The sequence below is a fragment of the Eupeodes corollae genome, chromosome 3 (assembly GCF_945859685.1).
Source record: "Eupeodes corollae chromosome 3, idEupCoro1.1, whole genome shotgun sequence".
Classification (NCBI taxonomy): Eukaryota; Metazoa; Arthropoda; class Insecta; order Diptera; family Syrphidae; genus Eupeodes; species Eupeodes corollae.
Genome location: NC_079149.1, coordinates 14,524,608 through 14,541,055, shown reverse-complemented (window position 1 = coordinate 14,541,055; position 16,448 = coordinate 14,524,608). Strand labels below are relative to the sequence as shown.

The 16,448-nt window shown below is 32.3% G+C and overlaps 2 protein-coding genes across 15 annotated transcripts in view; both read left to right on the top strand.

The window, feature by feature from the left end:
* Positions 1–16,448, top strand: part of LOC129951228 (trichohyalin) — a 160,745-nt gene that overhangs the window by 44,513 nt on the left and 99,784 nt on the right. For all 14 annotated transcript variants that reach the window (XM_056063288.1, XM_056063290.1, XM_056063287.1 and 11 more), the window contains exons 3-5: positions 9,251–9,367; positions 9,561–9,731; positions 9,824–10,068. In XM_056063288.1, coding sequence (XP_055919263.1) covers positions 9,251–9,367; positions 9,561–9,731; positions 9,824–10,068 — 533 coding nt within the window. The remainder of the gene's footprint in view (positions 1–9,250; positions 9,368–9,560; positions 9,732–9,823; positions 10,069–16,448) is intronic.
* The window catches only part of LOC129951235 (succinate dehydrogenase assembly factor 3, mitochondrial), a 451,002-nt gene that overhangs the window by 410,706 nt on the left and 23,848 nt on the right, over positions 1–16,448 (top strand). The gene's annotated exons all lie outside the window — the stretch shown is intronic.

Here is a 16,448-nt window from a genome sequence, read left to right as displayed (position 1 = left end):
TGAATTGGTTGCGCATTTCTTAAGGCAAAATAATTTGAATGTCATCCCTATAAACATAAGTACATACGAGTATATGTAAAATTCTAGGTTAGATACTCGTATTATCAACTTCTATATACTTATAACGCATGTACTTTGGGTAAATACCTTCCTTAATGCATTTTCGAAATTACATTTTTCTATTACGTCGTCGTCGTCGTTGTTGGCGTCTTAGGTCGTCCCTTGACGTTGCAGTTAAAGTCTTCTATCATTGTCATCGGACGACGACTAAGACTACGACGTCTTCATTGACTTCATCGTCAGTTGTCACATATCTAAAAATATATATGTATGTATGAATGTTTATATGGTATACAACTAAAAAAGCGTATTAACAATGAGGTGACCTTAATTGCATTGTTAACTTATTTTTACTTGCGACATATAGGAACTATATGGCAAGTTTTGCATTCGTGCAAAATTTCGAACTCGAGATTTTAATCAAACATGACATTACGATGGTAGAGAAGTCGAAAAAAGTGGGTCCCGCGATTCCGTCCGGTCGGTTTTGTCTGTCTGTCCACGCTCCTACAGCCTAAACCATTGGGTCGATTGAGTTCAAACTTGGAAGTTAAGGTTTTGAGCAGATTCGCGTTAGGCGTTTTTTTCATTTTTTTTTTAAGATCAAAACTAACAGTGGCCCCCATACAATTTTTTTGGTCAAAAACCGAAAATTCGAATTTTCTCAAAAACAAACCGATAGATTTTTTTTAAATTTTCTATAAAATTTTATTTTTTAACTTGGCTTCTTTTTATAAGAAAAACATATTTTTGTATTGCTCAGGAAAGGTACCGCTCATAGAACCGTTATTTTGTTTTTTAATTTTCTCAGCAACTTATGAACTGATTTTAATAATTTTTTTTCTGAATAAGCTCCTATATTGCCTTAACAATATTTAATTAACAAAAATGCAATTTTTAATTGTTTGGATTTTTTAAAAAATATTGAATTTTTATTTTTCAAAACTCTATATCTCAAAAACGGGTCAACAATTTTTTACGAAATTCAAACGTAAGACGTATATTTACAATCACTAAACAACTGCATTCCAAAAATATTTTTAGAACAAAATTGGAAAATTTTATATATAAAAAATTAATTTAAAAAAAAACCGCTCTAACGATTTTCAAAATAAAAATTTGAAAAATCATCGGTTTTTTTATTTATAAAATGGCATTTAAATTTTTGAAGGCAAACTTATTTTTCAGGTAAAATTTTGAATCTTAAAATATTATTTTTTAAATTATTTTTAGTGTGCATGAGCCCGAAAGAGCGCATTATTTTGACAAAATTGTAATTACATTCCTATCTTTCATCCAAATTTATGCATTTGGTACACATTTATATGATATATTTAATCAACAATCTATCTATATAGGCCTTCGCCTATATAAAAAAATAAATACTTAGTACCTACAAGTTAAAGAAACTGGCCAGAGAGAGTATATGTATTTTCTATTAGAATCACTTTCTCAACGCATACACATTGTCCCTATTTATAAAGGTATTACGTACAACTTCTACAACTACTGCTTACGTGTCATTTCTTAACTAAAATCCAAAACGCACAAGAGCCTGACTGTAAACAACACATGAACAGCAATTTCTTGTACTTGTTCGTATGCTTGTTTTTTTAAACTTTAGTGAATAAAATAAACTGAACGTAAAAACTCCATGTTAACGCTGAAAACTTATAGAAAAGAAGGAATGTAGTATGTACCTTTTAGCTACCAATAACATTCCTTCATTATCATCATAAACATGTCCTTATCTATCTATCTGCATAAAGCTAAGCACGCCAAGTGAACTATTCTATGGTCGTTTTAGACATCTACCTGCTACCTAACTACACAACCAATAGGCGATCGCCTTACAATTTAAACATTCATGGTCTGCCTCCTTCTTATCTTATTTATTTTTCATCCTGGTTCTTCTAATATGAAATTACAATAAAGCTATCTAAAGGAAAAAAGCTTTTAAGGAACAAGTTGAATCTATATGAATCGCATTGTAGCTTTATAGGTAATAGAAACCATTTTTCGTATACAAAGATCGTACACAAGTAAAACAAGACTTATGAATGTAAATAAATACAAATATCGGTAAAAGATCCTAAACAGCTGACTTATGCATACAAAAGTTTGTTTCATCCCCTTATTATATACAATACTAAGCCATTTTGTTTGTTATATAAAGTGCGTTGATATAAATAAAACGAAAACAAATTCATCAACCTTCATATGGAAGCTTTTTATGTGAAAACATATACGAGGATAGACTCAAATAAAATGAAGGAAATTGTGTTGACTTTTTGGGTCGAAAATTAATTACCTCCCTTATTCTGCTGGCTGCTTATGGGAATGGGAATAATATTTTTCTCTCGCTCCCGCTGAATTTCTTCACTTTCGATACTAATGCCACGCCAACGACTCGGCATCTGGACGCCCCAAAAGTTTCTGCTCATGAGAGTACTATGGTTTTTATATACAAAGATCGTGCGGTTTTTTTGACAATTCAAATGGTATTTATATCTTTGAAGCCAAACTTATTTTACAGGTATATTTTTAAATCTCATATAAGTACTTTTTTAAACAGACTCTTTGCATACAGGAGCAAGTTCGTGCGACCCAGTCGTGCATTTTATTTTTCTTTCTTACATTCTTCTTCTTCGACTTATTTTCTTCTAACCATTTATTGTTGGAATTAATGACTCTACACGCAATTTGAATTATTTTTTAAATTGAAATTTAATTGTAGGCCCTGAAGGTGTTTTTTTTATGTTCTTCACACAAAACAATGGATTATTTGAATTAAACTATTTAAAAATGTACAAAATAGCACACGCTATACAAAATTACTCAAAAGCAGGTCAAGCCAGAAAGGTATAGGTACTGAAATGAAATGAACTCAACTCAACTAAAGCTTAATGATAAATAATAAGGGGAGGGTTACAAAACAAATTAATTTTCGAAATTAGTTATAATGTTCCTACATTTTGAGTATAACCATGAATTTGTTGTTGAATTTTTCAAATAAACTTGAACTGGAAAGTTTTAATCCTAAAAAATAGAACAAGCTGTTTTTTGAGTAAAGGCCTAGTTTTAGTTTTTTTTCTTCAGAAACAAAAAGTTAAATTAATGACAAAACTTACAGAACACTTATCATAATGAAAAGTTATTATTGTACGCTGTAATTGTCTTTCGAGATACAGATTTTAATTTTTTAATGAAAAATCTGTAAAACAAAAATCAATGAGAGTTCATACATTTTCGTAAAATGTTTTCCTAAAATTAAACAGAAACGACGAAAAACAAAAACAAATCGCTTTTCGTTTGAAGAATAAAAATGGTGATGTCCTTGAAATTCCAGTAAGGCACATTTTTAAGGATGAGAAGATAAGAAATTAAATCGAAAAGTTCATTGTTTTTCTTAAATTTGAGGAAAGGAAACGAAGTGTAACGTAACGTAACAGTTGTATAGTACAATTCCGTCTTAACAGAGATCTCTATTATCAAAATTAAATCAATTTCAAATTTCTGTTCTCCTGATGGTGCTTTGTTTGTTTTTTTGTTTTTTTTTTAATTTATATCAAAGACCTTATTTTGTTTTGAAGATAAAAATTTTAATTGGTCGAGTTCTTGTTTTTTTTAGAAGATTTGAGGTCAGGGTGAAAAGTGATGAAGTTTTTGGTTTTCCTTTATTTGTATGGACGGACTTTGCTTTACCACAAATATTGTCGAAGACAGTTTGATTTACGATTTAGGTTTAGTTTTAGCTAAGGCTATAGACTTTTCCTGCTGGAAATTGAGTTGTTTCCTTTGCAGAACTGAATGCTTCGAAATTTTTCAATGACCAAAAAGCCAACAAATTCTTGTGGAAACATATTTTCCCAAGCAATAATTTGGAAGCAGATAATTATTTTGCATAAGAAAAACTGAATTCTTATTCTAGTTATTAAATGAATTAGAGAAGTGAAAACATCACAAAATTGTGTTTCTTTTTTAAACTTTGAGACAGGAAATATCAATCGAAAAAAAATTGAAAATCATTTCCTTGAATTTCCAATAAAATTCTTTGGCTGAATTAAAACAAAACACAAATATTCGATAACGATGTGGCCTCAAAAAACAAGTAATGCCGTAGTGAATGTATTTTGATGAAAAGTTGGTTTAATATTGGACTTTTCCAATTAAGTACGCACATAAATATAACTAAAATAGAATCCTCGAGAAAGTTGACAAAAAGTAATTGATTCGAAGTAATTTTTAATCATTTTCATCGACAATTTCGAAAGAATTTTAGGCTTAGATATGTGGAATTATTTTTGTGAACACGGTCTTTTGTGTAGTTCAACAATAAAATATGTTCAGTACTAAATCGCCAGATTTCGGTGGAAAATTGAGGTCACCGATTTTTTAAGTTGTATTTTTTGTACGTTTTCTAAGAACCGCACTGTCCAAATTATTACCTTCAATCGCTATCGAAAAATTAGGTGTACGACACCTTTAATTGCTGCAAACTCCCGAAAACGCATTTTCAGCAGTTGAATAACATTGATGTCTATTCTTCACATCTCTTTAAATTTCTTCACAGTATTATTGATTGCTTGCGTTGTTAGTAGATAAGACTACTAAAACGACTTAGTTTCTTTAAATTTATATAAGGTTTGAGTTTTTATTTGAGTTTTTATGATGTTTCTAAGAACCTTGAATTTGTAATTATAAAAGAGCTTTGTAATTTTCAAAAATACTTTTCCTTAGTGCTGATTTGGAACACGAACAATATATTTTACTTACTTACTTTCTGACTTAAGGTGGCACTACAGTCCTGTGTGAACTAGGGCCTCACCCAACAAACTTCTCCATCTAGCTCGGTCCCTAGCTAGATGTCTCAAGTTTCGTGCTCCAAGCTGTTAGCGCCACCTGATCCGCGGTCTTTTTCTACTGCGGTGTCCTGTGGGTGTGGATTCGAAGACTTTCTGGACCGAAGCATTGGTTTCAATGCGCTCTACATGACCCAGCCATCTTAGTCGTTGGACTTTAAACTTCTGGCTAAGTCTATATCACTGTACAGCTCGTCGTTCAATCTTCTCCTCCACTCCCCTTCGATGCATACGGGATAGATCACAAAAAGAACTTTTCTCTCGAAGCGAACAAAGGTGCTTTTATCCGCTTTTGTCATACTCCATGCCACTGCACCGTATAGCAGGACGGGGATGATAAGGGTCTTATATAACTACACTTTGGTCCCTCGAGAGAGGACCTTACCACTCAATTGCTTTCTAAGCCCAAAGGAACAGCGGTTAGCAAGAATTATTCTTCGTTTGATCTCAGCGCTGGTATTGTTTTCTGCGTTTACAGCGGAGTTTAGGTAGACGAAGTCCTTGACTACCTCAAAGTTACGTCTGTCGATGGTGACGTTTTGACCAAGACGTCGTCGGTACAACTTTGTTTTGCCCTCACTAACCGTTAAACCCATTTTTGCCACATCTGCCTCAATGCTCACCAAAGACCCATTGACATCACGCTGAATTCTTCCGCTTATGTCAATGTCATCTGAATATGCTTGTAATTGGATAGACTTTTGAAAGATAGTGCTTCTAGTGTTAACGTGTGAGCTCTGCACTATTCTTTCAAGTACAATGTTAAAAAAGTCGCATGACAGCGCATCACCTTGTATAAAACCTTTTTTGACATCGAAAGGTTGAATTAAGTTGTTTCCAACCCTTATGGAGCAGCGTGAATTTTCCATGGTCATCCTGCACAAACGGACGAGTTTGGCAGGGATGCCAAAACTAGACATAACTCTATACAGCTCGTCGCTGTAGATGCTGTCATATGGGGCCTTGAAATCGATGAAAAAATGGTGGGTGTCGATTTGGTGTTCTGTGGTTTTTTTTTCCTGGAGCTGCCTTAATGTGAATATTTGATGGACTTTGGACTTTCCTTGTCTAAGACAACACTGATAAGGACCTATCAGGTTGTTGACGATGGGCTTTAGACGTGTACATATTACGGCAGAGAAGATTTTATAGGCGATGTTAAGTAGACTGATTCCTCTTTAGTTGGTGCAGATTAGAGGGTCTCCTTTTTTCAGGAACGGGTAAACAATGCTGAGGTTCCATTCATCGGGCATGCTTTCTTCAGACCATATGTTACAGATAATTTGGTGCATGCTATTAACCAACTTATTTTCAGCTGCTTTAAAGAGTTTGGAATTCAAACCATCCGCTCCAGCAGCTTTATTGGGCTTCAGTTTAGATATGACAATCTTTACTTCGTCTAAGTCGGGGGGACGGGATTGTTGGCACCTTAATTGCCGCAAACTCCAGAAAACGCATTTCAGCAGTTCAATCACGTTGATCTACATCTGTTCAAATTTCGTTAAAGTATTACTGATTGCATGCATTGTTAGTCAATCAGACTTTTATATGGAAATTCATATAAGTTATGAGTCACTATTTGACACTTTATGAAGTTTTTAAGAACTTTAAGCTTTAAAGCTATGTAATTTAAAAAAAAAAAAACTTTTTCTTAAAGCTGATTGGGAACACGAACAATATATTTTAGAAACTTGAAATGATTGCATTGTTTTGACGATGGATTTGATATTTGTAGCATACCTCGTCACTGAAGATCATTTTTCGGCCAAAATTGGGGTCCTCTTCCAAATGGTTCGAAGCACTGTCAGTGAATAAACAGCGTTATATACGGTCATGAACTTTGAGGTCCTGGTTCAGTTGGCTCTTGTATCTGTGAAAGCTTAAGTCCCATCTCAATATTCTGCATGTTTAAGTCGGCGAAAGGCTGAGGAATAGACTTCCTGGGATTATGCTCTACACTTTTACGGACCGCAGCGATGTTCTCGGCCGATATTGTGTTCCTTGAACTTACGGGTGTTGGCTGATTGTTTACTGAACCAGTCGTCTCAAATTTGGCCACCAAACTTTGAAGAGTCGATTGTAAAGGGCCACCACGTCTTTCTTAAAACGTTTGCATTAACATTTGAATGTACTGTTGAATCGCGTAACTTGCCATGATGATTTGGCATAATGGCAAAAGAAAATGGCCACTACGGAAAGGCGCCAAAATCTACCCACGCCAAAGAAAACCCTATATAAGCTGAATAATATTGCTAAAGTGCTTTAAAATACATTTATGTTATGTTATTAAGTTTAAAAATCTCATTATTCCAGCTTCGTCTAGTTTCAAAATTCATAAGAACTGCTAAAGAGGTCGGTTGATAACTGGATTCAAGAAAACTGGCAAAAGCGTCTTGAATGTATCAAATTATTCTTAAGTAATTTAAGGACGTTTTTTAAGTCTGGAAACTCAAAGTCAAGTCATATTGCTGGAAATGATGTCATGTAAATATTGGCTACGCCTACGTCTAAGTTGATCTAAGTCAGAGGTCAAATTGTGAGCCACGCATTCAGACATAGGGACTGCTATCTTGAGAAAAAAATAAGTAAAGTTGACTGCTAAAGAATCAATAGAAGCTGGCTGATTCCTAAAGATCTGAAACTTTACATAGACCAAATTCTCGAAATTAAAGCTTTAATAACTTCATGGGTTTGAATTCCATTAAGTGTCCATCCATCCAGCCATCAGAACCCGTTGTTTTTAATAGATGTAATGTTAGCTCTTGATGTTAACCTAACGGTTATTAGTCAATACAGAAATGGCAATTTTATTTGTTAACGTATCCATTGAGCCAAAAATGGACTTCTTCACTTAACAAAATTTCTCGATAAAATGCCGGATTTTCATTCAGTTCCAAAACCCGTTCACTGAAAATACGAGGAAATTTTGTATGATTTGTCAAACGAAACTCATCGAAATTGACAAATCAGTTCAAGATCTGTCATAAAACCCATTACCAGATAAACCTGACGGTTAATCGCGAAAATAAGTCAGCATAACCCTCTGGTAATTCCCAATTCCGGTAATAGGTGTCAAAAAGATAAAGCTATGCTAAATGAATCCGGTTTCTACCTTGTGACTTAAGTTCTAGAAAAATGAAGTTTATGCTAAAAGACTACAATATTTTGACATATTATTGGCTATTTACTGAAGACGTTTTAGCGATTGATTTAACAATAAACCTCTCATATCATGCTAAAAACCTTTTTCAAATCATTCTACATAAAACAAATAATCGGCTTATTCTAACAAATCTACGCTTTTCCATATCAAGTGTTCAACAACAAAATTTTTCTAAAAATTGACAGTTTAATCCTGAAAATTGCCAGATTTCATGTGGTGCCTAACATATGAGCAATTCCAAAAACCATTATCCCTTCGACAAGGTTTGTTGTTTTTGGGCATAATTAAAATCCATATCAAAATTATGCAATCACCCAAAAGCTCAAGACCAAAATGTACAAATAAAAAATTAAAAACAAAAAACATTTCCATAGATTTGTCTAAAGTCTTCGTTGCTTCTCCATAATATTTATGTACATATAAAGTAGATGAAAAAAAAAGGTATCATTAATCCTCATTAAATCTCATCAACTTTATACCACCCTCTATATGCTTACCCAAAGGCAAGGCCATCTACATCTCCATCTCTAAAGCCATAATCATGCATGAGATTCAAAAATATAGTACATTCTGAGAGAGATTGTGTCCTCAGTTCTATATTAGCCCACAGGGTATTTTAAATGTCCTCCTTCTTATTCCGTTTTTACTTGTTATTTCTGTTTTTTTCTTTTTTTCTTTTGCTATTCGTTTTCATTGGTTCCTCTTCTTTTCTCTATCGTTTGTTCTCGTGTTACAAAATCTGAGCATACATATTTTTTTGATATCAAGGATAATCTCTGCTGCTGTATCCCTCAAATCTAAAATTACACAAAAATTAAAGCAAAAACTATATACACAGCTAGGGAACATTTTTATACTCAAAAACACTCATCCACCCACTTTTGAAAACACATCAAAAAACATCAACAAACATACAAACAAACAGCAAAACAAAAAAACAAAAAAACTCTTGTTCGCCGCTTTTTGTTTCGTTATGATGTTCGTTTTATTTTTATTTTGTTTTCTCATAAAACAAGAAAAAAAAAGAAAGAAAAAGAATTTGAAAAAATAAAACATACAAAATATTAAACGCTTTACACATTACTACTAGCAGACATCCCATTCCTTGCGCACTGTTCTCCCTTGTCATCCTCATCCTTTTATCATCATCATAATTCTATTCTAGCAATGGGCAGTCCATACTACAGAGACATGGATGAGCCGACAAGCCCGGCCGGGGGCGGACATCACCGGAGTAGGAGCGCCAGCAGACCACCGATGTCACACGCCATGGATTATCCAAGTAAAGTTGTCAAATCAAATTTTCCTATAAAAAAAACAACAACTCAAACAAAAAAAAATGTCCTTTTAAATCCTTATTTTTTTAAATTTATATCACATTGTATTTTATAACTTATGTGACCTATTTTCTAACAACGACGACAATGATGTTGATTTTTTTTTCTTATTTTATAAAAATTCCCATAAATCAAAAGGAACCCGATATCAATCACTGGATAGAGGGGGGTTGGTGGATCCACACGACCGTGAGTTCATCCCCATACGGGAGCCGAGAGATCGATCGCGAGATAGATCTCTCGAACGAGGGCTATACCTAGAGGATGAACTCTACGGCCGATCGGCCCGACAGAGTCCGAATCCTATAGGTAAGAATTTTTTATATACCTTACTTCCTAAATGCTTCTGGGACGTTTTTTTGAAAACTAACCTTTCTTTATTTTTAATAAAATTTCTTAAGGTATCCCCTCATCTGATCGGGCATACCTGGGGGACCTTCAGCATCAGAACACTGACCTGCAGCGGGAACTGGGCCAACTTAAACGCGAATTAGAGCTTACAAATCAAAAGTTGGGCAGTTCCATGCATAGCATAAAGACGTTCTGGTCGCCGGAGTTGAAAAAGGAACGGGCTCTGCGAAAGGAGGAAAGCGCCAAGTATAGTCTCATCAATGATCAATTGAAGTTACTTAGCAGTGAAAATCAGGTGAGATTTTTAAGTTTTTCTTCTAAACACAAATAATTTGTTTAAACTAAATAGTTTTTAAAAAATAAATACACCATTTTGTTTCTGAATATTTAAAAATTATAGCATATAAAGGACTGAAACTATTTTTCGAGTAAAAACTTAAAAAAGGAAATTTTAATCACTTGTAATCCTGAATAAGGACGCAAGTATGTATTACCATCTTGGTTGTTTCTACTGAAATAATTTTCTCCAAAGCTGTAAATTTAAGATTCTAAGAAGTTATCGATAAATTAATATTTCTCCAAGACGACATCATATTATTAAAAGGTTTAAAGTTCAACAAAATTTAAAAATCAAATACCGTTTCATACAAAAAGATTGAGTCAAAAACGACAAATTGTAGCAATAGTTGAAAACTTTAATTTAACATTCAAGACAAAAAAGACTGATTAACAATATATTGTTGAATATAATTAAAAGAGCACGAAAATGGTACAAAGTTTCCAAAAAATAGGCTCTTGACTTTAGAAAAATATTATTCATTTCATTGAATAAGTATTGTACACATTTTTGTTTATGGAAACCATTTTTGAATGGAGTGAAATCTTGATACAATAATGTGCTGTGTATTTTAACGTATATAAGTATAGGTCCTTATAACTTATTTTTATTTTCGAAGCCTGGCAATCTTTTTGAATAATTACTTCGGTTGTTTTTATTCATATTGTGCGTGGATTTAAAGTTTGAAAATGAGAGTTATGAGGAAAGGCGATGCAATTAAAAAAGAGATACCAATGCAATCAGTAGAAAGTAATGACCCAGGAGAAAAATTATACACTCGTGAAGTGTAGCTAAAAAGGAAACTTTTTACTTAAGAATACGTCTAAAATCGAACTCAAGGTTAGGCGATGAGCTTAAAGGAGAAATATGCGATTGATTATTTTTGGTGAAACTTTAAATAATAATTATTTGTTATTGACTTTCAAGAACGAAAATAGTGGTTTTTCACAGCGTTTTGAGCTAATTTAATGAAGGTTGAAGGTGCAAAACGTTTTTTATTTGTAAAAATAGGATACTTATTAAAACTTTGAATGATTTTGTTTCTTGGAAAAGCTACATCTATATTTAATGGACTACATTTTTATTTGATATTATTGGTGTAGGGAACAATCTTCGGCTAACGATTAAAACAATTAATTCGAGCTTATTTAAGATAGAGTTTTATTCAATAACAGAGAACTAATACTAGGCTAATAGTCTTTTTAAACTAGATCTTAGGACCGAAAGGCATAAGTTTTAAGTGTTATAGTTTAACTTAGAGTGTCCATGGGACCATTAAGTTAGTTGTAAGTTATGGATAATTAGGCTAGTTTTATGAATTTTTGTCTAGCTTTAAGATAGATTTAAGAATGAATTAATAAAAATGAATTAAAAAAAAAGCCTTTTTAAACCCAACCCAAAACCGAGTTTTCGGCAAAAAGTTTTGGAAAACCCGAAAATCGTTCACACCGAACATTTATAAGTTTTCATTTGACATTTAAATTTATTTAACATCGACTGTCAAATTTTGCATTGAAAAAATTTGGGAGTTTTGTTCTTCTCACATTATTTGTGAAAATAAAATGAATTTCAACCAATTCAAATTTATCTCAATAAAGAAAAAGAAAGTTGAACAAAATATGAAGATTTTGTTTTCATTATCTTAAGCCCTATCATAAGAAAGAACGTCATTTTCTTTTGCAAATCCTGGAACTTCGAAAGAAAAGAAGAGCTTTAATATTTTATGCAGTACGTACCAGCAGTTTTTGGAAACGTAAAATGTACATTGTACTAAAGAACCTGGAAGTGCAAGATACAAACTTTAGCCTTATGTAGGTTGTTATAAAGTTGACTTTCAGGAAGAAAAAGATCTATACGAGCTCCAAAAGAACAAATGGAATCCTGTTATTGAGTGGTTTAGCAAACGTTTCGATACTAACATACAAAAAACTCCCAGTATATCACCACCCGTCCGTCTCGAATTTGTCTTTGACGTCGACACCCTTAATTCTATAATCTTTTCCCGTGCTTTGATAGAGCAGCATTTCACCGCAGACAAGGCCGTAACACAAGCTTGTCTCGAGGAAGAGTCTCAACTGAAGTTCTGGGGACGGGGACAGGTGCAATGAGCTCAAAACATGAACCAATAAGAACTGCAAGCTCGCTTGGCTGCAACAATTCTCTTTGTTCACTTCAACCTGTCCCAACAATTCACTAAGCTAATTGTCTATAAAATATATCATAGAATTAACAACAAACAAAACTGTTACAATAAAAATCAATTTTATTTATAAACATTTTCTTCTTCTTTCACAACAAATTCAATCAAAAATACTGAGCTTATGACTATTGCTTCTGTTTCCCAAATGTGCCTTCAGAATCGCCATATATTGTGGCCTTGCGAGCAACTTATAGCCGGGGTTGGAAAGATTCTGAACTATTTCGTGTAGGTTCTTATGGCCAGAGCAGAAAAGGTCAATTCCTAGTTCCAGATTCGTACCAAAATCACACCCAATTCAGAGCGACCACTCAAGCTTTTATGATGGGCTGCAATTTCTCCATGACTATCTCTTTGGTTTTTTCCTTTGAAGACTCGCCTGACTTGTCCAAAGCACTGAGGATCTTCTTGATGATGGCATCGCTGTCCATCTTTTCTTTCATACTTATTCTCCCCCACAAATGAACTTATCGCCTTTCTCGTATCTTCCAAATCCTTGTGATTGAACGGAGTTACTGGAAAGTCTTTCTCCAGGTAGTAAGCGAAAGCGTCCAACATATTCGTGGTTACGAGTTCGAAGACGCATCCCTTGGAAACGTCATTACGTCTTCCTCGTTCTTGGGGTCGTCACGCCAGTAGCCATAGTGAATTCCGGCTCCACGCTTAACAAAGAGCGTTTGAAACTCTAGAGTATCATAAAAGAACCGCCAGTGCCGCAAATACTGGGGCTTTTTTTCCGCAAATTTGACCGCAATTTTTGGGGGATTTTTTTGCAGTTATAAAGGGTTCTCAATGGCTGTATTTATAGCTTCAAATAATGTATGTATAACATAACTTCCGGGCAGATCATACGAAGTATTTAAGTGAATCGGAATTTTTAAGTTGGCAACACTTTTTTAACTGGTGGCCATTTTGTAAGCTGTCATTATTATTATATTTTAAATTTTGTTCGACATTTCTGTTAAACAATGCCAACGAATGAAAATTGTACAAATTTATTTTGGAAACCATGGTTCTGTTTGAAACTGTATCGTACAAATTTGCTTACAGATAAAATTCACTTTTGATTGTTTATAAGCTGAAAAACTGTTGTATTCACAAAAAAATGTATGTTTGGGTGTAATAATTTGTAACTACTTCCTGAAAATGATGCTGGTCTTACAATAAAGAGTGCCATCGTTGCTGAATTATTCTTGCTAAAGTTCATTTCAAAGGCTATTAAGCGCACATTAAAAAAATTTGGAGGTATTTTTTCAAAAACGAAAACCAAAAACAATATCAAATACCAAAGAATAAAAGTCTTCTAACTCTAATTTTTACAAAAAGGAAAATGAGTTCTGAACTGTTACAACGCTTTGAAGTAGAAACTTGCTGAAAACCTCATAATGTCTTATAGATTTTAAATCATTTTGAAAAATATTAATCTTCTTAAAAGTTATTAATAAAATTAAACAGACTTAGTTTAGTAAATCATCTCAAATTTATTTTTCACAACAGATTAAAAAGCCTGAGATCAGACGAAAAAATGCAAAACATTGACTGACTTATTTTACACTAACATTTTGACGAAAATTCATATGAAATATTTACCAGAAATGAGGAAGGCACGGAACGTAAGATAATTTATACAAACTTGTGGTCACTAACAACAAACTACGATAGGCAAAAAAGTTCACTCTTTACTTACTTACTATTACTTACTTGCTTTACATTTATTGTTAATTTTTAAAGACAATTTTTCGTTATAATTTGCCGTGAATTTATTTTTTCATTGTATAATTCGTTTTTTAAAGGCTTGATACAAAATACTACTACTTTAAATACTTCAAAACTTGGAAACTTTAAATACTTAAAAGACTTGGTATTGTTGAAGTATTGTTTAATTTTTATAAACTCTACTTGAATGACGTGTGAAAGAACATATCTATAGAAGTCAAGCAATATCGACTTTTTTGTGAATATCTAAGGTTTCAACCCCATTTGAAATAAAAAAAAAAGAGGCTGGGATGCGACCCACACTGATAACTTCCCATCCCGTCTGTCAATTTGTCTTGCTTAAAAGTTTGTCTATAAGTACTAGTATCAATTTTACCAAATGTGCGTACTATTTTTTATAGATTTTATTTTTTATGAAAAAACGGACTGTTGGATTTTTATATAAACATCACTGAATATCGAAAACAATATTTTCTGTAATATGAAGCCAATATTTTTGATTTTTGAAATGCTATTTGAGTCGAAAGTAAATTTTTACCAAGTTTTAGTATTGTTTTTTTTAGAGTTTAATTTTTTTTTTAAAAACCGTCAATTCGATTTTCTTCAAAATTCTATCGAATGTTGAAAACAATATTTTCTATAAGATAAAATTAGTTTGAAGCCAATATTTTATAGTTTTGAAAAGATATTTGAGTCGAAAATCAATTTTTGCCAACTTTTGTTAAATTTTTTGTACAAAAACTATCAATTCGATTTTTTTCAAAATTTTACTAAATGTTAAAAACAATATTTTTTGACAGATAAAAGTAGTTAAAAGCCAATATCTCCAAGTTTTGAAAAGATATTTGAGTCGAAAATCAATTTTTACCAATTTTTATACATTTTTTTTTTAGGTTTTTATTTTTTGTAAAAAAATTGTCAATTCGATTTTTCTCAACTTTTTTCAAAATGTTGAAAACAATATTTCTTATAAGATGAAATATGCTTGAAGCCTAAATTTTAAGTTTTTGAAAAGATATTTGAACCCATATTCAATTTTTACCAACTTTTGTTAAATTTTGTTCGGTTTTTAATTTTTTATAAAAAAAACTGTCAATTCGATTTTGTTCAAAATTTTACTGAATGTTGACAACAATATTTTTTGAAAGATAAAAGTAAATTAAAGCCAATATCTCAAAATTTTGAAAAGATATTTGAGTCGAAAATCAATTTTTACTAACTTTTATTAATTTTTTTTTTAATTTTTATTTTTTGTAAAAAAACTGTCAATTCGATTTTTCTCAAAATTTTACTGAATGTTGAAAACAATATTTCTTATAAGATAAAATAAGCTTGAAGTTTAAATTTCAAGTTTTTGAAAAGATATTTGAATCGATATTTAATTTTTACGAATTTTGAGTAATGTTTTTTTTAGAATTTTATTTTTTATAAAAAAAACTGTCAATTCGATTTTTCTCAAAATTTTATCAGATTTCAAAAACATTATTCTCCGTTGCTCAAAATTGTTTTGGAGATGAAATCATATGTTAGTCGTTAAATTTAGGAGGTGACAAATTTTTTTTTTTCAGTTTTTTTGATTTAGAAAAAAAACCGTTAGATAGATATTTTTCAAAAAATATAATTCTTTGAGATTACAATACAGTTTATTATATAAAATTTAATTCAAGTCTCTAGCGTTTTTGGTTCGTAAGATATTTAGGGTTAACCAAAATGTTCACCTTTTTTTTAAACTGCTATGGTAAAAAAACCACCCACGCAATTTTTTTGAGAGCCCTTTCTGCATCTTTCTGCCTTATTACCTGTATAACAAAATTTATTTGAAGTCGATATCTCTTCTGGTTCTTGAGCTATGGACGACGAAAAAAACGTCGCGAACGTACGGACGTACGGACGTACAGACGTACGGACGTACGGACGTACGAACGTACGTACACACGCACGCACAGACATCTTTCTAAAAATCTTTTATTTCGACTCTAGGGACCTTGAAACGTCGAGAAATTTCAAAATTTTCAATTTGACAAATCGGACCCATTACAATAACTTCCTATGGGAAGTTAAAAAACAAAGATTTTCATCATAGAGCAGTTTAGAAATGAGAACATAGGATAAAACTTACCATTTTTTGATAAAATTTTAGACTTTTTGGCACATTTCCTTCTTTGCAAATTTCAAAATCGAGTATATTTATTTTCCTTTAAGGTTCTGCTTTTTTCAAATTTGAAGCAGAACAGCATTTCTGTTATTTTTTCTCAATGTAAATTCTGGTGTAATATTTCCTATATAATAATTTATAATTTCCAGGAACCACTTTGAACAAAAAAGTAATTGTATAGTGTGATTTTCATGCGAAGTGCCATGGTGTCATTGGTCAATATTTGTAATTGCTGTCACGTAACACGTAACTATCTAGGGACACTATTTC